This window comes from Larus michahellis, chromosome 4 (assembly GCF_964199755.1).
Source record: "Larus michahellis chromosome 4, bLarMic1.1, whole genome shotgun sequence".
Taxonomy (NCBI): domain Eukaryota; kingdom Metazoa; phylum Chordata; class Aves; order Charadriiformes; family Laridae; genus Larus; species Larus michahellis.
This window is the reverse complement of record NC_133899.1, coordinates 8,573,432-8,598,404: the sequence shown is the minus strand read 5'-3', so window position 1 is coordinate 8,598,404 and position 24,973 is coordinate 8,573,432. Positions and strand designations below refer to the sequence as shown.

The window sequence follows — 24,973 nt, the reverse complement described above, 5'->3', positions numbered from 1 at the left end:
AAATCATTCCGCTGGGGAATTCCAGAGCCAGTGCAGGACTGCCTGGGAGAGGGTATTTCTCTTAGCCTACAGCAGTGCTTTTAGCCAAGCTTTAAATCTCTGAATGAAGGGTTTTAAGGGAATTCCTGTTTTCCTTATTGTCCAGGCACTGCAGTCATGGAGCTAGTGTTTTCATTTTGATTGACTGCTTTATCAAATGATTCTTGGTACTCAGCTTCACTTGCTAAAGGAAAAAACATACCAGTGGCTAGCTAACCCCCCTGCGCGAGTACGTGGGAAAGTACCAGAACTGCCATGACTAGTAGAAATTCGCGTGAATGACTAGTCAAAGCAACAGATGAAAATATAGACAAGATCTTGAAATGGAAATGCTGATTTGACGACCAGAAATATTTTCCAGGCATAGAGCATAGGAATCTCAAGGACAAAGCTGTGGGCTCTATCTGACAAAGGTAATTACCCATACCAATTGCATTCTTCAGAAATGAAGAAGTATGAGGCAATTTTATCACCTAATGGGAAAGGGCATAAAGCCAGAAAGACTCTTTATGGTTTACCAAGAGTATAAATACAATAATTGAATCATCACTCGGCACATGCTCTACTAAAGTTATCTATATTGTATATTCCTTTAAAAAATACAAGGACACTAATTAAAAAGGAAGAGCGCCATAATTACTCTTCAGAATAAGCCTTCAGCTACACTGTGCTTTTTAATGCTATGAATACCTTTGCTCATGCTTTCATTTATTTAATTTTATTTAGCCTTTTATTGTAAAAATGACTATAGGCATTATTAGCAGTAATTCTAACATTTTAGGAAGATATGTTGGTGCATCATATAATTACCTCTAATTTAGGGCTGAGTAAATTTCACAAAGTTTTAGAAAGAGAAGGAAATAAGCCTTTATGGAGGTTTAAACAGGAAAAGCTCAGGAATATGAACTTTTTCTCTTGACCCTTTTTTCTCAGGCTTAGTGGAACTCAAACTAGATAGTCCATCATTTTTGCACAGAAACACAGAATTTAGTAAGGTGGTTCTTATTCATTTGCTCATAAATACGGGGTAATGTGGAAGTCCATAGATTCTAACGGGTCGCAGAGCATTTGCCATTGGGCAGTGGAGGGCTGGTATATCCCGTAAGGCCCGTTTGCAGCTCTCAGCTGGGAAAGTGCATTCAGACATATCACAAACATTCTCATTAGTGTTTTTCACAGCTCAATGGAACGTTCTTATGAAACAATCTCTAGATAAAATGGTCTCGGTAGTTCAGGAGCAGGCATTGAAATTCAGGTATGGGATGCTGAATGGAAGTTAGCAACCTCTGATTTTGGAGGAAAGCATGTAAGGCAGCTGCGCATACAGCATTTGGGTAATTCAGTGCAAAAAAAGTCAGAGGAGGTAATAAACATAATAATTGCAAGCAAAATGAGAGAGCTATGCGTGAACAGTTGTCTTTTATTTCCGGTTTCAGGGCATTCTAAAGCATTACAGACATCTTAGTTCTGGGTTTACAAATGTTGATTTCACAAAAACATACTGGAATTGAGAACACTGTTAAAAGGTTAAAACACAAATACTAGTTGGTCTTTTAGAAGGGAATAAGGCTTCCTGGGGCACCAAACAGATAAGGATTCAAGTAAGGAATACAGGGGTCATTAGTGAAAATGTACTTGACTAATTCATGTGAAGCATGTTTGTTAATTACTTTGAGAAAACCGGAGGCATATATACATGTTGTATTAGCAAAGTGAGTGCATTGTTAAACTGAACAACTAACATCTGGCCATCTGCACTTGGAACATTCGAATTAGAATTTCTGAAGAAAATGTGATTGATCTTAAAAATGCTGTGTAGTATTCATCGAGTTTGATAAATAGAATTCATGGACTTCTAAGCAGAATGTGACTATCTGAAATCTCGGCTGTTTGTTCCGTGAGGCTGAAGCAGGAGAGTAGGTCAGAGAAGAGGTTTGTAACTGAGTATCATTTGAGTCAATCTTCTTCAAGCACATTACTTCCTAGACTAACGAGTCTACTCAGAGCAGCACGCTTTGAGCTTCTGGTAGAGTTGTTGGATAGCAAAGAATGACAGTATTTTCTGGCTAAAAAACATAGAGAATTTTTTAAAGGTACATACTGATATATCGGGGACATCTTTTTGAGTCTTGTGGAAGGCATGCAAGTAAGAATGGTTTGATGCTAAACTCATAGAATCTGATTCAAATCCAGCATATCCGGCAATATTTTATCTGTGAAGGAAACATAAGAGTAATTAAATTGCAATATTAAGAAAACCAGTCCCAGAAAAGAAATGAGCCATAAAGTGAGTGACATTTGAATGTTTCTATAATAAATTTGTGTTTAATAAAAGTTTTATTAAAGCATTTTGATGTTTTTTCTATCAGTAAGGAAGAGAGGGATTTCATTTGAGCTATTAAGTATTTTATTTCGATCACGAAATCATTTAAAATAAAAAAATCAAAATAATTCAGGCATCTTATCCTCAATCGGTCTGCTTGTTGTTATTATTGCTGCTAGTCATTATAAAATTTCATTGCTAATTATAATTGACAATAAGACCTTGCATATCTAAGTCAATATTTTATAACATTTTAATATGCATGATGTATTAGCATATTAACAATATAATTGCTTTAAAGTGTGGGCCAGATTCCTGACTGTTTTATGCTAGTGCAACTCCCTCGATTAAGCTGGAATTGAGCAACACAGCAGCAAATCATGTCCCGGTATATTGGTTGTGTCCTAAAACTTGTCTTCAGTCAGTTTTTTTCATGCCTGTTCACTGGTTTATTTTTTAAGGCAAATCCTTTTCTGTCACTTAATAGCACCATCTTATTTTCTGGAAACTTTTTCTCATTGTTATACTTAAAGATGAAAACCTGTTACTTCCTCGCAACGAGTAAGGCATTACGGTGCCCCAGAAAATCTGGAATCCACAAGAAGTAAAGGTGTAGCAGCATTTCATCACACTATTACATACACTAGCAATAATAACAAAGGTAACAGAAAGATGTGGTTCCCTGTGGTTTTCTGTGGTTCCATGTTTCTTAACTCTTTTTCCCTTCTTATTGGTAGCTGCCACAAGGATGTGGAAGAAACTTTTTTCAAAAGCTTTTAGTAGATTCTGACTTTTGCTAAAATGATGGCTCTGTAGAATAGTGCTTCCTAGTTGCAGCTGCTTACAGAGATTGCAAATGCTGTTTTGTTCTTGCTTATCCTTGAAGTTAGGTATAACTTTTTTCTTTTAATTTGCATTGTTTATTGCAAAAAATGTAACTGTCTAACTTCAGACATTTCTAGCTTGCCGTTCTTTATAGTTTATAAGTCCACTGCTATTAGTTGCTAAAACTGAAACCATATTTTTAATTTTTGCATTCATAACAGTACACCAGTGAAATACGTAACACGGTTCCTTTATTGAAAGGGACATAACTGCAAACTACGGCCTGACTTGCATCCTCGTTAGGGACAAATAAGGCTCAATTACACAGTACTGTATCAGAAATACAGGTTGTTTTCTGTCAGCATTTATTTCACTTTGGTCTCTGGGTAGATGTGTGGGTGGAAAGATGTTGGCAATGCACTTTTTTCTTTTTTTTCCCCTAAGGATTTATTTAGGATCTGTGAATAAAACAGAATTGTTTTCATTGTCATAAACCTGACGTGACTATAGCAGCTTCCAATACAACCTGCTCAAGCAGCTATACTAATAATTTATTTTGAATTATGTATTTGTTTACTCAATATTGATGTGTCACATATATCTTGATTATGTGTCACGATGAATATAAAGCTCACTGTGGTCAAAATTAGATACGCAGAACAGTCTCTAGGGACATGCTGTTTGCATCCAGAGCTTCTGACAAGAGACAAGTACCTGTAATCGCTACTCAATAATTGAAAAGCGCTACAGTTTATGATTCAGACGCCCCTTCTAGCTCTTTTCAAGCCTCATCCCATCTCTTTGTTCCCCCTACCTTAATATCCCCTTCTGTTTCCTCCTATGCAGGTTCATCACTCCTTAAGCAATATGTAGGTTACATGTGGTGAGCACGCCTGTGGCACCCAGTACATCTGGTATCTGCTCTATCTCCTAGCGTTTTCTTTTGGGGCTCCATGAAAATGAGTAGGAGGTTGTGACACTAAGGTGGATTTTTCGAAACATTAACATTGCGATTAAAGGGAGACCGTCATTCAAAGTGATTTATAACAACCAGAAACACTTCTGTTTCTGGGTTGTTGGGTTTTGGGAGGGTGGCGCGAGGGGTGGGGATGGCCTGTGCTTCCCATGCCCCTCCAGCTCTGAGGTGGAGACAAATTAGTTTCAGCATCCTCTACTCCCTCAAGGACAAAACTGCAGCTCGCTTACTGTTCTCAATCACATTGTAGCAGCAGATAACTTTTCCTCTCTTGTCATGCATGGCTAAATTTAAACAAAACAGTGTCTTTTGATTTCCCCTTATAAGCAGGGTTATGGTAGAAGAGACCCTCTTCGCAGCTGTAAACTACGTTTGAGGGGATGTTTTGCTTTTCCGATGTAGTTTTGCCTTTCCAAGCCCTTTTGATCTGTCTGTGCATTCAGACAAGACAATATCATGCATATACACCAAACAAAATATGATACTTCTGCAAAAAATTACAAACATTTCCCAGTTTTGCAAACGGATCTTCCAATTCACAGAGTATCAGAGGTAATTACAGAGTAGCTATTCGTTAGACTGCTGAATAACTGCACGGCTTAATGGTATGAAAAATAACAAAGAGGTTGCATTTGAACGTCAAGTTATAGCCTGCCCTCAGATAAGCAAAATGAAGGCTGATTCCATCAATAAGTATTGTATCTGTATTAAAGGAATATACTAACTTTTTAAAAATAAAATTTGATTATCAAGTTTTATAAACCAATGTTAATACTGTAAAGTTAACAAAGTACCCAGTTGAAGTCCCCCTGTTTTAATTTAAATTACATTTACATTTTAAATCTTAAATTTGTAAGGTCAGGGACTAAATTAAACTTCCAGGGTAGAAGAGATCTGACTAACCTCAGTAGAAGGTGAATCAGGCCCTGAAGAGAAGGGAAGTGCAGCCCAACACGGTCTGGTTACGGTCCTTTGCTACTACAATGGCAAGCGAAGAACTCGGGGCAGGGCAGGGTGGAATGTCACTGATGAAAAAAATCACCCATTTGGTCTTTTTGCAGGTGTGTTTCATTTTTCTGCAAATTTTAGGTGATTGATTCAAAGTTCTTATTGGTTCTGGGCTACATTAAGCAAATCTTAAGTCTTACATGCACTAATGCAAAAAAACAAAGAAAACCCAACAGAAAATGAAGGCGAGTGAAAACTGTCTGAACAGGGCCTGAAGAATATAGCTTTATTTAATTAACATTTTCTGGCATAGTTGTGTGTCTGTCACAGGAATTTTACTCTGTTTTTTCTTTTGGTTTTGTCAGCAACCTGGAAGTAGAATCTGTCCTTTAGTCTCAAGCTATACATCTTCTGTATGGGTGGTTTATGGTATATATGGTAGGTGTATGTGGCCTCTCTTAGTCACCTCTTTACAGATGGAGTTGCTAAACCGTGGAAACCTCTTAACTAAAAATTCAGCTTTGAAATCAAGGACTTGAAAATGTAGTCTGTCCTCAGTTTCCCCTCCTCCTTTCCAGGATACGCAGTGGAAATTCCCTCCTCGCACTCCACCTGGTTAGCGGGTACGTATGGTTCTTCTGCATTTGTCCATGCCTGTGGCAGCATGCGTTTTGCAAGAGTCTGACATCTTTTTCATGGCAATGAGAGGTAGAAAAGTGGACAAGAATGAAAGAGGTGGAAGATGTTGAGCAAGTCCTTGGTTAAACTCGTGACAGTCTATCAGTGAGGAAATAAAAATAGAACGTAACGTATCTTTGCTCTTGACTTGTTCATCTTTCTTCTGGAGACCATAATCAAATACAGCGAGTGATCTACTGAAAGGAGACAAAACTTTTCAACTCCGTTAGTATTTTTCTCCCAAAGAATGACTTAAGGAACAAACCTGAGAAATACGTTTCACATCTTTTTCTTTCTGCCTGCCTCCCACACACATGTGCACGCAGAGACTTGCCACAATCTGTACTCCTCTAATATGTTCCAGTGTGCTGAAATAAATATAAATGGAACATTAGTTTTGAAGCAGTGTTTGTTTCTTGTCCTCGCAACTTGCACAAAAGCCTTTCTGCTATGCTTTATATTTACTTATTTATTTACTTATTTATTTATAACTTTTATATTACTGTATAGATATTCCACAACTCTTAGTATTTTCTCATCCTTTAAAGATACAAGAATTTCAAGGGGGATCTAAATGTCCATGATGACCAGTCCTGTTGGGGTTTTTTGTTTGGTTGGTTGAATTTTATCCTAATTCAGAAATAGCTTATGTTCTGTTATGTTCAACAGAAATATTGCCAGTTACTGATGGCTTTTCCTGACAACTTCAGAGTCCGTTTCAGGCACTCGGTCTCTCTTGAATCAGATCATGACATAACACTTCAGACAAATGAACATGGTACTTGCTGCAGTATGTGATCTCTATACTTAAACGTCAACATAAATAAAATTTCAGTTTCACAATAGCATTTCTCTTTCTCGGGATTCTTGAAATTCGATTTGTCAGTTTTACATGGCAAAAAAAATTGTTATAAACTGTGTTGTTGTTCAGGTAAAGGATTGCACAAAGTAAACAACAACATAAACCCTAAGGGAAGAAATAAAATTGTCCTGCATGTGGATTATCTTAGTAAAGTCATCAGATAAAATCTTGATAAAGTCATGGGGATTGGATCTGTTAAAATACAACTTAATAAGTTTGAAATATAAGGGATGTAAAACAAATGCTGTTGTTTTTATTAAGTCAGTGATTCAGATTTTGTTTTGATTTCTCTGTTAGAACTAGGACTTCCTCTACTTCTAATTTAAAATATTATTATAGTAGGAATTTCACTGAATCAGAGAAGCTTGAAATAGCTATTTCCAAGCCATGTGGTGATGATGATAATAATAAAAGATGTCTTATTTTCTAGGAGTCTACTTTCTATTCAGGTACTGAGTACTTTAGAACCTTGAAGTGATTTTGGATTCTTTAATTAAATAAAAACTGGGTTAAACTGGATTTCTTTGGATTAGATTAACTTAATTTTGTGCAGCCAATGATCCTCTTTCCTAAAGACCACTGCTCTTTAAGACCACTTCTATGTCCATTTGCCAAGGAAAGAGAGTGGAGAAGTGTTTTAAGCATGTTTATGAAGTGTTTAAGTGTTTATGGGAGTTTATGTTCTGCTAGTTATGGCACAAGACCAAAAATTTGATTTATAATCTCTAGTTACTCCTAGTATTTCTTGCTGCCTTGCAGTATCAACGGTAACAATGCTTGGTGCTTTGCTTTACAAATTTCCAATGATACGCACGCGTCTCAGACATGTAGGGTTTTTCCAGGAAGGAAGGAACGAGTTGATCCCAACAGCATGGGTCTGTAGCCTCCAGAAGTTCATGTTTGGAGACACTAAATAGCCTTATAATGGGATTTTTTAAATTTGACTTTGATTATCTCATCTACCTCTTCATTTTTGAATGAGATTCTGCAGCCTTTTTAAATCCTGAGTAAGTTTCAGTGGGTACGTTACTTGAGTGCAGCAAGTGTGTATTTCAAGAATCTAATGTTCCAATAGAATCTTGAAAACTGGGGAGAAAAGCAGAAGAGCTTTTTAGATCCTTACAATTCTTCTAAACTTTCAGTATGCACTTCTAAACTCAGCTGGACTTCCCATTATTTTTGGAAATTTATTTACCATCCCTAGTAAGTTCCACTAGTTATTTTTATTGAGACATCCTCTGCTTCTGTCTGTCTAGATGTTCCTTTCTTTGTGTGTGTGCTGTGCTCATCTGCAGCAGGCTGGTGGATCTGAGAACTGTGGGCAGTAATTGAGACTTCAGCAGAGACAGAAAAGAGCTCTACTTCTAGGAAATTATGTGCACAATTTGCATGTGTGTGTTATAGCTACGCGCTCTGCTGTGGCAGTGGTGTCCACAAATGACCAATTGAATGTATTTGAAATTCAAAACTCTTCTGTGCAGCCTTATTCTGAAAAGAATTTCAGTAAACTAGACTAGTGGAAATTTTCTCAATTTTTTTTAATCTTGCACCTCAACGTGCTAAATTTTCAAACCAAGCCGTTGTTTCTCAAGTGACAGTCCTAATGATATACTTGTATTGCAAAATTCAAGGTAGGTCTTTTTATACTGTGTGTCACAATAGATACACGTGGTGAAGCTTTTAGAAATTTGTTTAGTTCCTTAGAGAGTCTCTAACCTTACAGTCTTGTATGATTTTGCATAAAATAATTGATTGGAATGTAATCAATCAGTCTCACTATCTGTGTGGTACATGCAAGAAGACTCAGTCTCCCGTAATTCTGTTGACTGGGTGGTTCAGCGGGGGAAAAAAAACCGAAAACAAACAAAACCCCTCAGTGATTAAAACTCAGTTTCGTCACTAGTTTAGAAAGAACTGACTCTCCATTCATGCAAATGAGGAAGAATTCTGAATGCTGAATACTAATCAGTACGAAGACCAGCTGTATGAAGGACAGTTGCCCGTGCAAATGTAACAGTTTGTGCACTCCGTGGATCAGAGGGGATCCACTTCCACCACTTTCTACTTTAAGTTCAAGGATATGGGGCATTGCTAACAGAGGTGGATTTAAACTTGAGAGGGACATCCTCTGTGTGTGTGTTTTACCACTGAGAAGTCTGCAGACATTAGAAGTGTGAAAACAGACAGAGGAAACTCCTCTATCTTGACAGAGTTTTCATCCATGAGTGAAACCTGCATTTGCTTAGTTCATTCAATTGCAATTCAATTGCTTGCAATTCATTACTTTGGTTGTGAATAGGTGTGCTTAGGCTGATTTTTATTTACAGGGAAAAAGCATAAAGTGAAATTTAATTGAAAAGTTTGCAATGACAAAATAATGCAATGTATTCAGCGTGGTGGGCAGTAAAGCAGTAGATAAAATTCCCTCTCCATCTCTCTCTCTCTTTCTCAACAATAACTTTCAGCATAGTCACAAGAACCCTAATAGGCGGTGGGTATCCCCTTGTTTGGAGATTTCCGAACCAGTTGGGTCCCTCTTGTGTTTAGTAAATTAATTTTTTAAATGAATTCTCATCAAGTTTCTAATTATAATATCTTTAAATGTAATGTTTGTATTTCTGATGAAAGACAAACATTTTGGGGACAGTCACAAGGGACATGAATAATTTCTTTAGAAGCTTATCTAATTAATTACATTTCTCTGTAATGTCTTTAAAATTTGAACTGCCATCATTTCATTAATTTAGATAAAAGTAAATCTTTAGTGTTTAAATATGACACTAGTGCTAAGAATTCTGATAAGCTCAAGATTCATTGTCTGTATTTTTATCAAGTTAAGATAAAAAAAGTGTTTAAAATGTTTGGGATTCATGATTTGCGTATTAACTTTTATTTGATTTCAAATACATTATTATTTCATGGCATAAGTGTTCAACTCACCTGTTAATAAGGAAGATCATATGATTCAAAATGGACATGAATATTACTCTTACATTATTTTGGTGGAGATTTCTTTTTCTTTTGTAACATCTTTCTGAACTAAAACTTTTGACTGCTTCAAATAGGAAGCTTTTAAAGTCTGATGTCTTGTAATCTTATATCCTAATCGGGTGGAATTTTAATATCTCAGCAAACATAAGCCTTCGTTTATAGCACTAGTACATTTGGTGATAGCCTGGTTTTGTGTCTTTCGAAATAGTAACTTTCAAATTAATGTTAGTAGAGCAATTGAAATTTACACATACAAGTTAAAAAAAAAAGGATGCAAGAGGTAGAGTTTGATTAGGCCACAAAACAATAACTTTGATGGAAACCACACAAAATAACAGTGTATGTTCTTCCTTTAATCATCTCTTCTACTTATATGGCTGCCATCAGGAGCTACCTGCCCACTGGTGGAGCACGACCTACTTCTACTTTGTAGACATTTGTTACAGGAGGTACATTGAATACCAGGCAATAGGAACTTTTGTCTTACCTTCCCCTAAGCCAGTTCTCTGTTGCCAGAGAACAGAACCCACATGGGCTGACGACAGCTCTGGGCAGCTGCTAAGCTCTCACACCTGTGAGTAAGTTGATACCCTGACTTACGGTAGCAGCTTTCTTGCCTGCAGTAATAATTCAGGCAAAAGCACGTAGTTCAATTACAAGTCAGATCCAGAGTTTAATTTGCACAGTGTGCAGTTCTTCAAATTGTTGATGAAATAACAAGATAAAACACTATGGTTGTAAAATAATACTTACTAAGAGATGGATTTTGAAACTAGTATGGAGTTACTTGTAGAGGTATGCACGTGCTATAGAACAGTGTTTTAAACTCTTCAGGTCAGCTGGTCACCTCAGTTTAAACTGAATTCATGTTTTCACTTTTTGGGAAAAATTATTCACTTTTGGGGAAAAATATTTATATAATATTTATGAATAATCTCTTAAAGTATATTAGCTGTACTAAATAGAAGGAAAGACGCTAGAAACTGACTGTGAAATCTACTCGATGTAGATTGAGAACTGTTGGTTTAGCTTTTCTTTCCTTACAGATTAACCAGGTTATTCTATTCTTTACAGTGATAAACACTTTCATGCAAAATAGCTCTAAAATAATAAGGCTTTACTTTGGTGAAGAAAGAAGTTCACAAGTCATACTTTTGGTCAGTCGCAGATGAATCAAAGTGCTTTAATAGTCCAAGGTACTATCTAGTTTTGCCTATGTCAGTCTACCATCTGTCTTTCTCACAATGTGGGTCTCCGCATTAATCGTATTTGTAATGAAGAAATAATAGATGTGCAGTCAGAACAACTAATAGAGTAAAATACTCTCTGCTCTGCCAAAGATAAACAAAGAAATAAATCTATGTTGTTTACAGCCTTCCCTTTTCCATGTATAATGGACTTTATCAATAAAACAATACAAACTTCATCAAAGAAAAATCTCACCAATTTAGTCCAAGAAAGGTCTTCATTGAGCTAATCTCCAACAAATGCTGTTTGCAATAGGGATCTATTTATTGTTTTCAACCATAAAATACTGGCCATCCTTCTTTATCTTGTGCTCCAACTCTACGATCCATTACCGATAAGACAACCCAATTAAGCAAGGACAGAAGACAGGAAGAGTATGGTTACTCTGTAAGCATTTATGTATCAGTCCCGCATTAAATATGTTTACCTTTTATGCTCTGATTTCTTTTCTTAGGGAACCACAGTCAAGTGTCCCGGGTGCCTGTTGCTATCAAAGTTCTTGATGTAAATGATAATGCTCCTGAGTTTGCATCAGAGCACGAAGCCTTTTTATGTGAGAATGGGAAGCCTGGACAAGTACGTATCTCCGTGGTTTTATGTTGTGTACTCTGGTGTGTGAGTGGGGAGCAGTTTCTCCCTGCCATCTTATCCTTATTCTCAAAATATGTGCCTATGTTCATGCTAACGACTCTTAACATTCATTTAAGATAAACCTTTGATCGTATTCTGTGGTACGTCTGTCTCTATATGGACATACATATATATATTTGAAGTATAGGTTGTAAAGGTAGGTATCTTGGGACAATATCCAGAAAAAATGCTGAGTGTCTCTAAGCTCCCACTGCTTCCGCTCTGACGGAGCTCATCACTTCACAGGTAAAAGTATAATCCAACGTAAATAGTATAATCCAATTTAAAATCCAGTTCAGTTATTGAACTATACTGCAGCTGGTCCCAGGTATAATTTAGAAGAAATACTTAAAACAATAAAACCATTACCCCTTACCCATACCTCAGTTATAACCTCTATCTATTTAGTTCTTACTCACTTTTCTATGACAATTGTGAAAAAACAAGAAAGCAAACCAGAGCTTGATGGAAAGTCAAGTGAATTGTAACTGCATGTGAAATATCTAAAGAGGGATGGGGTGTTGGAGAAGGGGAGTTCGAGTTTTCATTATACTTCACCAAAAAAAAAAAAAAAAGACTTAACAGGTTATTTGCTTCTTGATTTAATGAAATAAAGGGGTTGTCAAAGTAATTTACACAACACTCTACAAGGTGAACTAAACACAGCAAGATATCAGAAGCAAGATTTAACCTGTGTAGCATTTTTCAAAGACAATTAAACAGATTTCTTAAAAGGCATCCATTTTGAAGCACAAATGTACAGAAATAGGGAAGAATATCTCATACGCCACATAAATGACAGGATAAAGATTCAAGAAAATGTCCAGACTTTTAGAAAGTAATGCAGTGTAAATGAGATTTAACTTTTTAACTAGCCTGAGAAACACTGTATGTTACAACAATTCACTGTTTTTAAACTTTCTAATTTATTTCTAGATTGTGACATTTTATTTAAATAAACAGCAGCTGACAGCATGACACTAGTCTTGTTAATCCAACTATGCCTGTGTCTCATGTGGGTGTTAGGCATTAAATTCGCTATTCTCCAAAGAAGGTTACCTGACAATAGAACTAGAAATCATTTTCCTTTAGTAGTATTTAAATGACAACCTATATAGTAGAATATGACAACCTACTTCTGCCATGACTAGATTATTACAGAAGATGATTTGACTTCTAGCACCCCTTTTTGTTTATTAAAAAGGTGTCAAAAATGTGTCATTTCAGAAGTGAGAATTCTCTCTAACTGATGAAGAACAGATTACTGAAATGTGCCCTTATGGGCAGACAGTTATGTTACTGTTGGTATTTAAGTTCTTCTAGCTCAGAATGGATTTCTGTTTAGCTCAGGGTGGATTTCAGATACTGAGTAGTTACATTTTCGAGGATATATTAAATTCTAATGAGTATACCTTTATCCAGGGCTCAGTAAGCTTCCCTGAAATCAGGAAGCCGTGTTGCACAGTGTTTTCTGAACATACGTATCTATATATTCCTATCAAATTTCAGGTGGTTTAAGAGATGGTGAAAAATGTTCGCATTTCATTTTGGACTAAAGCAATAAATGAGATGATTAAGACTCAGCCGGTAAAAGAGGCTTTTTTTTAGCACTTATGGAAAACTTTCATTAAACCATGATATTCTTCATCTTACCATCACCTTTTACACTCTTGATCTGATGGCAGATGTCACTCTTGAGCATGAATCCCTGTGTGAACTTTACAGATGGTTATTAAATATTTGACTGCCAGCATGGATGAGGTGGCACTGATCCTGCAATTTATTCTGTGTTTTAAACAAATAATATTATTGGAACAGTAACCAGTCCAGAATGATCACCAAGGTTAGGTTCTAAATTTAAGTCGTCATTCAAAAATTATCTGCTCCTGTAAAGATGTTAGTATCTACACTACCTGATTGGGTTTTCTTATGCTTATTATTCTAAATTCAAATTTTGGAATAAATCATATTAATCTGTCAAGATGTAGAATTTAAAAAATTAAGTATGTCTCAGCTACGAAAAAGCTAATATGAGAAAGACGCTACTCTCTTATGTAATGGTAAAAGCCTAATTTGGATAGTTCTCCAAAGTTTAAACCTGAATGTTACATGTGCAGGAAAGGTGCAATTGTGTTATGATATTCCAATCTATTTACATTTGCAGTTCAACTTAAATCTAAGTTTAAATCAAATTTGAATTACCATAAGGGAGATTACATTTGAACCTTTTATGAAACCTTATTTGCAGCCCCTAAATACATTGAACCATCTATTCCAGTTCAGTTTCTAAGTGTTCTATTTTGGGTTCTGATATAATTGCAAGTGGCAAGTGCAGCTGCTGGTGATGTGACAGACTATATTAAAAACTGTTGATGTATAACATTGCCAGATGCATTTTCTTTGCTTTAACCTACCTCTAACAGTAGAGGTACTACAGCTAGCTAGTAGGAAAGGGAGAGGAGGAGGAAATGTATTTGTCCATGCACATATTTATGTGCTCCTTGCACATCTTTACACACAACAGAAAGTTGCTGGAAATGTTTTTTGTCAGTTTTAAAGGGGGAAAAAAAAAAAAAAGATTTGAATGTAGTGTTACAGTACCTCTAAGTTAACCTTAAATCAGCTCATGCTTTTCCCTATTATTCCTTTTTTTCACATAATTCCACTTACTAGAGCTAGAACGTTCATGGTTTTGCTGGCTATAGCTGTAGAGTTGATTGTTCTGCAGCCCAGCTAAACTATTTTCCTGTATTCCTAGAACAGAACATGTGCTTTGCTGAGTAAGAAAAGTGCCTCGCTCACTGTTCCCCAGTCCGTACCCAGACTTCCAGTGAAATGCTGTTGGCTCAAAACAAAGCTACAAAATTTCAAACGGTTAAGTAGTGCAGACAATGACGTATCAGTGCTCAAGCCAGTGTTCAAACTAGAGCAATATAAAACTGAGTACAGTGTTCCTCCAGTCTCTCACAATTTGTCTCTATTTTATTCAGTTCTACTAACAGAATCAGCTTTTTCTAAAGGAAGAAATCTTCAGCTAGATGTCTGTCTCTCTGGAGAGCCAAAGCTCATTCCAATGGCAAAATGCAGGTTCTAGCAGTAAAGGGCTGGCTTAAGCTGAAAAGGCAAAGTTAAAATTGTGCTGTGATGAGTCTACTGCTTATGGTATTATGAGTCTGCAAAGTATTTCAGAAATAACCAGGAACATCAGTGTAACTGCATAAGTTTTGTTCAGAGTTGGAAGAACAGAACTTACTAATATCCTTGCTAACGATAAGGAACCATTCCGAGTTAGGTTACCAAGTTGCATTGCAGGGAAAGACTTGTAAACAGTATTGTATATTAAAATCCCACACATAAAGCTCTGATACATTGATGAGAACTTTGTTTTGCTGTTTATCCTTCTACATCGTTCATTATGATTACACTGGTAATCTTTTATAAAATATAAATACTCTTTCAGTCATATGTGGCTTTGTAACAATACAATACAAACCTGCAGACGATAATGCCAAGTTGTCCTAGGGGATCATTTAACAATTCATTTCAGTCCAGAGCTGCCTGTTATGCAAAATATGCTGATTTACTACTATGTGTCTACTAAGTGTATGTACAGAATCAAATATATGCATGAATTTTTAATACAACATCAAAGTTGAAATTTTACATGGAAGAATTTCAGAAATTTCAAGATTGAACACCCAAAGGGTTATTAACTTTCACTGTTGTGCTTATGGATACGCAGTGAAAAAAAATCAGTTCTTGTTTCCTTTATTACTACTATTGACCAATTTTGTTACATGGAACACCTTTGTTATGCATGTTATTACTGGGAAAGAAAAAATATCTCTAGTGGTAGGTAAGGCAGGTCAGCCCTGGAAGATTCTCTACCATGTTATAAGCCACAAATTCAGAGTTGGAGAATGACTTCAATAGTGTTCCATTACATGATCACACAACACTGCGCAATAAGGTATGCTCATCAGCAAACTAATAAAAATGTGGTAATGAGAATTACTGGACTTTTTTCACCCCTATGGAGTAAAAGATACAGCATCTTTGTAGCACTGTATATATGTTATGCCTTTTCTTTTTTTTTTTAAAGAGCTTATTTTAATGCTAACGCACAAAGAAATAAGGTTGCTATGGGAACACTCTTAATTCCTTGATGTGTGCGTGTAACACAACAAATGTAGTATTCCACTGAGCCTGTCTTTTGCATATAATTTTCAGTGCATTTTCAGAGAAAGAGTGATTTGGTAAACAATGGAAGGAATGGATGGAAAGAACTGAAATGTAATTTTTTTCATATAATTCTACAGGATGTTAAGAGGTATCTATAGTTCCTGGGGGCGGGGGGAAGGACAAAAAATTCGCAGTTTCTATTTGTTGAAAATTTCCAATCTAGGTGATATTCTAAGCTTATTTCATAAAATTTCTGTGAGCTGAAAACCCATATTACTAATGATCTTGGCTACTGGCTTTCAGGTATATTAATTGAAAACCTAGAGACAGTGCAGTGAATTTTTACAGTCAACTCTCTTACATAATAGTGGAAAGAATTAACAGTTTTGTAGCCAGTAGAGACAAAATTGCGTAACCATCTGGTAAACTGCACCAGTTGGCCTTCCAGACTTCACTGTGCCGTTATGCCTTTCCCCTATTGCTTTCCTGTTGTAGCAGCGTTTCAAAAAAGGAACGATCATAAAATATATCTGTTTAAAGATAATTGTTCGGGATTCCATTCGAAATTGCACTTAGCTGTGATGCAGAATTACTAGTACCTACTCCAGCCCTGCACCCAACGCATGTAGCTGCTGTGCCACCTTCACCTCTGCAAAGAGGAAGCTGAAAATGTTCCACATCTGTAAACGGGACTATCTCTGCAGTGGGATAGATAACATCTGCTTAAATATTTTTCAGCTGTTTATATTTTCTCACACTGTGTAGCACTCTAGGATCCATTATGCAGCTATTAAATTAGAGACCTGCTTCTTTAAGCAAAATCTATGTTAGGCCTTTTCTTGTCCCTTTCTTCCAATACCATACTTCTTGTTTGAAATGCTATCAATCAAGGTTTCCACCTTGTTACCAAAAAAAATAATACCACATAAAAGTGGTACTTAAACTATCTAAAACCTTTTCCAGTAGATTTTTGATAATAAATCTGACCTATCCAGAATATGATTAGGCAAGGAATTAATTGTCTCAAATTCCTTCGTGGGTAGTCTTATGTATGCCTGTATCAATACCTGCTCAAACATCTTTTTACATACATAATTTCAAATATTTATGTTTTTATGTTGCTCCTTGTGGTTATCTAGTAAGATTTTATTCTTTCTTTGACTCTTGAAGAACACAGAAGAAAGAATGGAATATTGACTGTGATCATATACGTAACATACACAGATTGATAGTCCTTTCTCTTACAGTATAAAATATTAGTTACTAACATTTTGTTAGTGAAACTTTGAAAATTTAAAGTATAAGTCTCTGAATTTGGACAGCTTCAGACCCTGTTTTCGTTTTTTACTGTACTGTTTAAAAATGAAATTTGTAGTGATTCCTAATTTGAATTTAATTGTCCAAGAAATTATTGGTCAGTTGCTTTAGGCATTACAAAAATAACCACCTAATACAAAAATATTACTGAATTCAATGGGCATGGGAAAGGTCAATAAATCTCATTAAATTTCTTACAAACCTCATCTAGCATAAACTAACTACCACTGAAATTCAACTCTGAGTGCAGGATCTGGATCCATAGTTGTCTTTGTTTCTACTTCTCTGGAAAATACTTGAAATCAAAATTGCACCAAATATTTTTTTAAACCTTCAGACCTCCACATTATTTTAAAATAATGTTTCCTTTTTTCATATTCTTATGCAGCTCTGTATGATTTGAAGATGATCAACTGCAGTATCTTTCTGAGTTATGTTGGAAGTAACAGAGGTAAATGGAGGTAAATACGCTGCAGATACTGTAGTTGGTCATGTAAATCATATGAGGTGCTTCATACAAAGTTATTTGATTATTCAAAGTTACCCAGATAATCAAACACCCTCTTGTCTTCTAACTTTGGTATCCTGCATTATTCTGGAAATCATTTGTTAATAATGGTATTTTAAAACAAACCTATGTTCCTAGTACAGGAATAACTGAGGTTTCATTAAGATCAAGGAAAAAATCCAAATATTTTTTTTTTCAGATTAGATTATTTATCATATAAAACTTCACACAAAAAGTTGAATTTAAAAAAAAAGTTATTTAATGAAGTTAACAATGGTGGTGGAGGAAAGGAGAAATTATTAAAGATCGATTATACATTTTGGTCCAGTGAGAAGCATGGCTGTATGAATGGAAGGCTACCATAGACATCATAAGTGTTTCTGAAACAGTTTTCCTTCGTCTTTATTGCTGAACGATTACTTATTACTTGCCTAAATCATCAGCAGTTTTTACTGGCCTCTCTTATGTACCTGTCTCTCCTTATTCTCTGCCTCCTTGTTCTGGAAACAGTCTAAATGGGCCAGATGCAGTCCCTGTTCCCTGGACTTTCAGTCTAAGGTCTGTAAAAGCCTTGCAAGATTATAAATCAGCATTTTTAGTCTGGCATGTAGACAAATGAGAATATGTCCGATAGAATGGAATGGGTTTTTCTATACTGTATGTTTATCAGGAGTGTGAATACTTAATGAGAGTGTTTTCTGTTGCAGGTAATTCAGATTGTCAGTGCCATTGACAAAGATGATCCTAAAAATGGGCATTATTTCCTGTACAGTCTTCTTCCTGAAATGGTCAACAATCCAAATTTCACCATCAAGAAAAATGAAGGTAAATATAAAATATGTATCTGAACAACTTAGTTTTGAATTGCTTTGTTGACTTCCAGTTACTTTAACAGTTTGTCCCTTAGCAATTACAATGTAAATAGTATGTTTAATGGTACCTTCAATATTTCTCTTAAGCTATTTCCAATATCTTTACAGTAGATAAGAAGAAAGTAAAACGAATACTGATTTTTAGATCCTGAAGACAGCTCACTGGCTTAAATAAAATGAAAGGATGGATTTACTGCCTGCTTTATTTCTATTAATTTGAAATTCCAGAGACATGCTGTAAGATGAAAATCTGAAACTATGTTGATAAATAAATGTTGATCCTACATTGACTGTACACAGATGGGAGCATAAAATCAAGTATCTACTAAATCCCCCAAAGGAAACACCTTTTAAGCTTGTTTGTTGTGTCTATAAAGGTTCCAAAGTATTCCAGTTAGGCACTTCTACTAGAAAGCGAAATCTGCTAGGTCAGCAAAGCCCAGAAGGGCACTTTGTATCACTAAGCTTTAGAGCACTTCTGGAAGGGCATAATGTCATTTTGTAGTACTATAGAAATGGAATTTGATGCGTGATGGGGAAAAAAGACCCATTAAATAGCGTTGAGCGATAAATTTACCCTGATCCTTTTCTTTGGCACACAGATATATTTGAAGGTCATGTGAGAAAGAGCTAGGAATGACCACAAGAATGCTCTAAGTAGTGCTTTATGTGTTTGCACTTACTTGAATATTCAACAAAGTTTTCCCAACTTGGCTTTTTAATAAAACACTACCCTGTCAGGAATTTTAGTCAAATTCAGTCTCTTATTTCTCTTATTTGAATGATAATGAAGGATATCCCTATTTAGTCCATTACTAATAGGAAGATGTATGTGTGCGATGTATGTGCATGAGTATAAAAGTAACACATGAAATGTCAAATAAAGGGAAAATGCTGTTTTCATTTTTTATTCTAGCTGTTCCAACCAAGAAGAATGTTGCCACTGTTTTGTTAAATGATACTATAAAAACCTAAATTCTTAAATCTGCTTAAATATATCCTGAATTTTTCTTTTCGTTATATATGTTTTTCTCTTATAGCATTCATGAAGTGTGTCTCTACTTATATTTGTACTTTCATGTAGAAAATACGTCTCTGTACGTTTTCTGCACTCACAGGAGAAGATAAACCAAATCTCTTCAAAATGCGTTTCATAATCATCAGTAGTGTAACACAAATTGAATTAAACATCCTAAACGTGAGGTGGTTTGCTTTGCACAGCATGACAATGTAAAAAAGGTCTTAGCATTTCTCTTCATGTTTAAATACTTAGGTCACATCACTGATTTGCCTTGTCCTTCCAATCTGTTACCCTTTTAAGACCCACTCTTACTCCTAGTCACAGCCAATGGCAAATGATTCCTGTTCTAAACGGGAGTGAGGAACCTTTCGTTATAACATGTTTTAGAAAAATAGGTCCAATTTTGTTACAACGTCGCTACTCAGTTTTACAGTTTTGAAGGCATCAGTTAAATGTCTAAATCCTCTTAAAAAAACAACTGAAATCTCTTGAAATTAAAAAGCCACGTGAAGAGACTTTTTTGATTTAATCTTGCAGTATCCAAGAATAAAATTCCAACTATGCATACCATCCTTTTCTATCAAGATTGCTCAGCCAGCGATGCAGTCGGTGGTTGATGCTAGAACATGATCTCCCACGGGAAGCAAATATTCCTGTCAAAGCCAAAATCAGGGTATAATCTGGTTGAGGTGAGGTTTCGTGTCATTTAAACATCATAAATCTTTAGTAAGTCTTTATTTAGTTATGCCACTTAAACAATGAACTTGACCATGACTTTGTCTTGCATATATCAGCTAGATAAGCACGAGTGATTGTTCTTGTTGAAAAAACTCCAGTATTCCTAGAAAAACTGAACTTGCAAGACGAATTTCTCCTTAGTTGTACTAATGAGTGTCTGGGCTGTCCAAAAGCCAGTTTGGTGTGGTTTATTAGAAGCAATGTAAGAAAATGCCTATAACAAACCCTACTTTCTGGAGAATCCTGTTTCAGATAGGTGCACAACCCACTTAGGCTTGGAACAGAAAACCTTTTCCTCATACTGGTGGGCAAAATCACAGACACCTTCCTGCCGGTGACCTCAGCCTCAGCTCCCTCCCATATTCTTGGCCCTGACAAATTTTTCAAGGCAGCAGAGACTGCCTTGATGGCTGCTGAAGAGACGCTATCCTTTTATGGATATTATAAATGGATTTCATTTTCTCAGGAAACCTAATATAGAAACCCAATCTTTTATTTGCTAGAACTAGCAATTATTTTTTTCTTTATTTACATGATTTTTGATATCTTGCCTTTCTCCAAAATTCTCTCAAGTGCAGCGATAAACGAAAGTACCCCTCCTCAAGAGCGTTTGTGAAATTATATTACCCTTTGGGGTTCTTTTGTGCTTTAGGTAAGATTGTAGCATTTGGCAATTACTTCTCTACTTCACGAAGTAATGACTAGTGACACCACTGATCTGGTGGCACTAGTATGCAAACAACCCAGTTTGGCATCTGCCATGTGAAGATGGTGATGTTCTGTTTCTCTCCCTTATAATAAGGAATATAAAAGATGCATGTATACGGGAATTTTCTCTTCCTATATGGAACATAAGCATAACCATTAATTAATTTAGTTTGCTGCATACAGGCTAATTCTATTGTTTGAACTTTCCAGATTGCCCTAAGGGAAGTTCACATGATACTTCAGTAATTAACTGTGTTGCCCAAAATATACTACAAATATTATGATCGGCTACGTTGTTATTGCCAAATACGTTTAACTGAGTGACACAATGGTGTTATCTTCATCAGAAACCACAAAAAGCTCCACTTCTCCTAATATTATATTATATATTATAGAAATTATCCTGTGATCTTAGCAGAATCTGTTCCTTGAAATGATATACTAGTATCCTTTATTTGTTTGGTCTGTTAACTTTGCATATTCACAGTCCCTTCTGATTGCCCAAAAGATGCCCAAAACTGTAGAGGCTGTAGTGCCTTTCTGATGTAAATAATGTAAAAATGTAAATTTAAATGTCATCATGCATCTCACTGAATGTCTTTAGATCATCTCTTTAGAAATCTTCGTTCTTCATATTCCCTGATCTGTTCTTTCTGTTCTTTTCTGAGCTCAAATTTCTGTTACTGAGTGGTTTTCCTTAGGCTTCATGCCTTGGCTAAATCAGCAGCCACTGATAATCTGAAGTACAGCTATCCTACTCTCTCAAACTGTAATGCAAGGAATACTGATCATTTAGATTGCCAGATGCATAAACGTTTATCCCTTCACAAGAGAAATAAACAAATTATGTAATAAAAATAGAAGAAGTTAATGCAACACGAAAATCAGGTAATGTTTTCTGCGTTAGTCCAGGTGACTAAGCCTGTGGCTCCATGACATAACAAATCCTTGACTGCATAAACTCATACAGGCTGGCTGTGCGTTCACTTCCCTTTCTCATGTCTTTGTGCAGAAGAGCAGAAACGTGAAAAATGAAAATAAATGTTTTGTGTAATGTTTTCTGACAAACTTCAAACCAGAAAAACCCTAAAACTTCAGATGAAAATATCTGGTGTTTAGGCAGGTGTTGATACACTCCAGCAATGTGTCGTAGATTCCTTAGCTGAATGGAATTAACCGTTCCAAAAAGCTGTAGGATCACAATAAATGACAAAAAGCTGACAGGAATTTAGACAACCGATAAGGATTTTGTACTGTCATGGCATCAGTAAATTGAAATGAGGCCTCTGGAAATGGAATTAGCATTTGTTGACAGTCTTTTCTCAGGTGAGTGATCTTCACAAAGCGTTACCTAAAATCTAATGCCAGTACATGGGTCGTCTCCTGCATCCCAAACAATACGCTCGCAGCAATACTTGTTTTCAGCATTGAATTCCTGATGTTCTTATGGTTTCCTTAGGTTGTTCAAGTGAGAACAGAATTTTGTGATAAAAGCATTTTCACAGATGTAAACCTTCTGATATGCTGCCAGTGCAATTTTTACTTTCAAAAACTAGCAAACACATCTTTGCTGTAAAGTAGAGACTTAAAGTTTTTCCCAAAAGGTGTTTCCGTTGCGATTCCATTATTCTTTTGCCAAATTCTGTTTCCTGATGGAATAAACCCCGAATCAAATGTTCTACAGTGCCTTTGGATGCAGTAACTCTTCTGCCAGAAGAAATGGTGCATCTCTACTGTATCGATGTGATATTACATCCCTCTTACTAGGGCTTATGGAGTAGAAGCAATCCCCGAGCTGACAGAACATGGGCAGGCCTCATCTTTAGGTTAACAGAACCATCTTAATGGCTTGCGGTCATATCCCTGCAGAAGCCCAGTAGCCCTACAAGTAACCAGCCTCTTCTCTCCCCAGAATATTCAATGTCCATCTGGTGATTTGAGCTCTGAATTTGGGCCAAACGGATTTTAGTGAGTGTATGGTAAAGAGGTTTTTTTTCTTTTTAACTTGAAGCATTATATGTACTTCAGTGATGAACTGTTCTGTTGGTTCTCTATAATGAACTTCATATTTATTCTCAGCCACGCTTAGTCTATTATACCTATGATACCTATAATGGCTCCAAGAATGTTCATGTTTAAATGTCCATTTCTTCTGTTATTTCCATCTAGCAAGTTTAATCTGTCACTTATGTCCTCATTGTGCTGCCTTGAAAGTGTAGGCAATGTGTCATGTATTCAAAAGAAAATAGCCTGGTATAACCACTTCAGTCACAAACTGGCTTGCATGCCTTTGTATACTATTGCACATCTTATTTTTAAATATTTGCTATTTATTATCACCTCTTTACCATTAATAAACAAATATTTCTAAACTATTTAGAAATAGCCAGAGAAGATAATTACATGCAACCTCTCTTTTAGATATCCCAAATAATAAAAACAAACGATCATCACTACTTCATTTCTGAAAGTACTTCTGTGTCACTGTGTCTTTAATGTAGATTTTTTCCACATCTTTTTCCTGAAAAATATTTTTAGCAGCATCTGTCAAATGCATACCTGGAGGGTGAGTCTTTTGTTCCCACAAGAGTAACTCTCATGTGTTAAAATGAGTTTCTTTCCCTGAATCACTTTCTTTTGGCATTTCCTGATAAGTCGCTCTGCCATTGTCTCAGCTGCCAGCTAAAGCTCCTTCTGTGTTTTGATTGACTTTTCTTTCCAAATATATACCTCAGAGAGCTAAGAGGTGGCACTGCTATTTCATTGCCCTCCTTCCAGTTTGCCCAATTTCAAAGTTAACCCACTGACCTCAGGTACAAATTGCCTTAGCAAGGACATCATTAAACCCATCATTTCTTGATGGATGTACAATGAACATCTAGAATAACAGCACCCATATGGTCCCTTGGATATGAGCAGTAAATCCTCATTCATTTTTGCAGTTTCGTGCAATTTTTCAAGAGCCTCGGGAAATGTTGTGGCCCAGCTGCCATCTACGCCAGAGGGTGTTTCACAATGGCAATTCTCGAGGGAAAGCACATGCTTATATACTTCTAATGTGTTTAATTAACATCCTCATTTCTTTTATATATCAATAATTAGACTTTCAAAGTACAATTCTAAAACATACCAAATCACATCCTTGTTAGTAGTTTTCTTGAAAAGTAAAAGTAAGTGATATGATCAGAGATGTGTCTTGCAGCCTGTAAATAAATATTTTTCTATCATGTCTGCCAATATTAGTGGTATGGAATAACATCTAGAAGACTGCATCTAAAATTGTAAAAGAATATACTGCATAATCTAGAAAACAGCATTGATCAGCATCTGTCTTAATAGGCATGGTTTTGTCACCAGAAATCAGAGGGAATCCTTGCATAGCAAGGTGCATTCAGTGTGAAAGTAGTAGAGTTAAAAATAAAGTATTCCAATGTATTAAAAAACAACAAACACAACCTAACCTATAATCTGGCACTTATGTCCCCAAAATCTGCCATCCACAAGCACACATCATGTTTCTCCAGGAGTGTTCATAGTGTGAAAAAACGTATTATAAATATCATACTATCAATCTTTTTCTCAGCATGGCATTAAAAGTGGAGCTGTTTAAATAGCAAAGTTCAACATTCTTATAAACTGAGGATACCAGAACAACCTCAGATTATTGATTTTTTTAATGAATGACATAGTTAATAATGAAATTGTTAATATAAAATTATTGAAATATTTCCCTTTTAATGTGGTTGAAAGATTTTGTTCAATAAGTTCTTTTTTGCTTATGTTATAGATTGTAAGTTACAGAAGTTAAAACAAGAAAGCATAAAGATGATATTTTGCTGAGTAGAAAGGTCTAAGTTTTATCAAAATAAATCATGTGATAGTTAAGGTAGCTAAGCTCCATGAAATGGTTTAGTTCTATGGATTTAGACTATTCTGACATGAAATCATGTTTCAGAAAACCATTAATTATGTTTTGGATGTATTTTTACCTTTCTCAGTTAAAAACAAAATGGGATTTACAGGCCTGAACTACCACTTTCTACTTATGATCTACAAGTTATATTGCACTGCTGGATCCGAGACGTCTCCAGTGTGTCCTGGTCTGTG

The 24,973-nt window shown here is 35.8% G+C and overlaps 1 protein-coding gene across 5 annotated transcripts in view; it reads left to right on the top strand.

Annotated features, from left to right (window-relative positions):
• The window catches only part of CDH8 (cadherin 8), a 210,036-nt gene that overhangs the window by 164,975 nt on the left and 20,088 nt on the right, over nt 1–24,973 (top strand). For 3 of the 5 annotated variants that reach the window (XR_012586483.1, XM_074582880.1, XM_074582879.1), the window contains exons 10-12: nt 5,690–5,734; nt 11,345–11,466; nt 18,235–18,352. Coding sequence is in view for 3 of the 5 variants with exons in the window: in XM_074582880.1 (XP_074438981.1) it covers nt 5,690–5,734; nt 11,345–11,466; nt 18,235–18,352 (285 nt within the window). In the remaining 2 variants the exon portion in view is untranslated. The remainder of the gene's footprint in view (nt 1–5,689; nt 5,735–11,344; nt 11,467–18,234; nt 18,353–24,973) is intronic. The other 2 variants (XR_012586484.1, XM_074582881.1) reach the window with 1 other exon arrangement.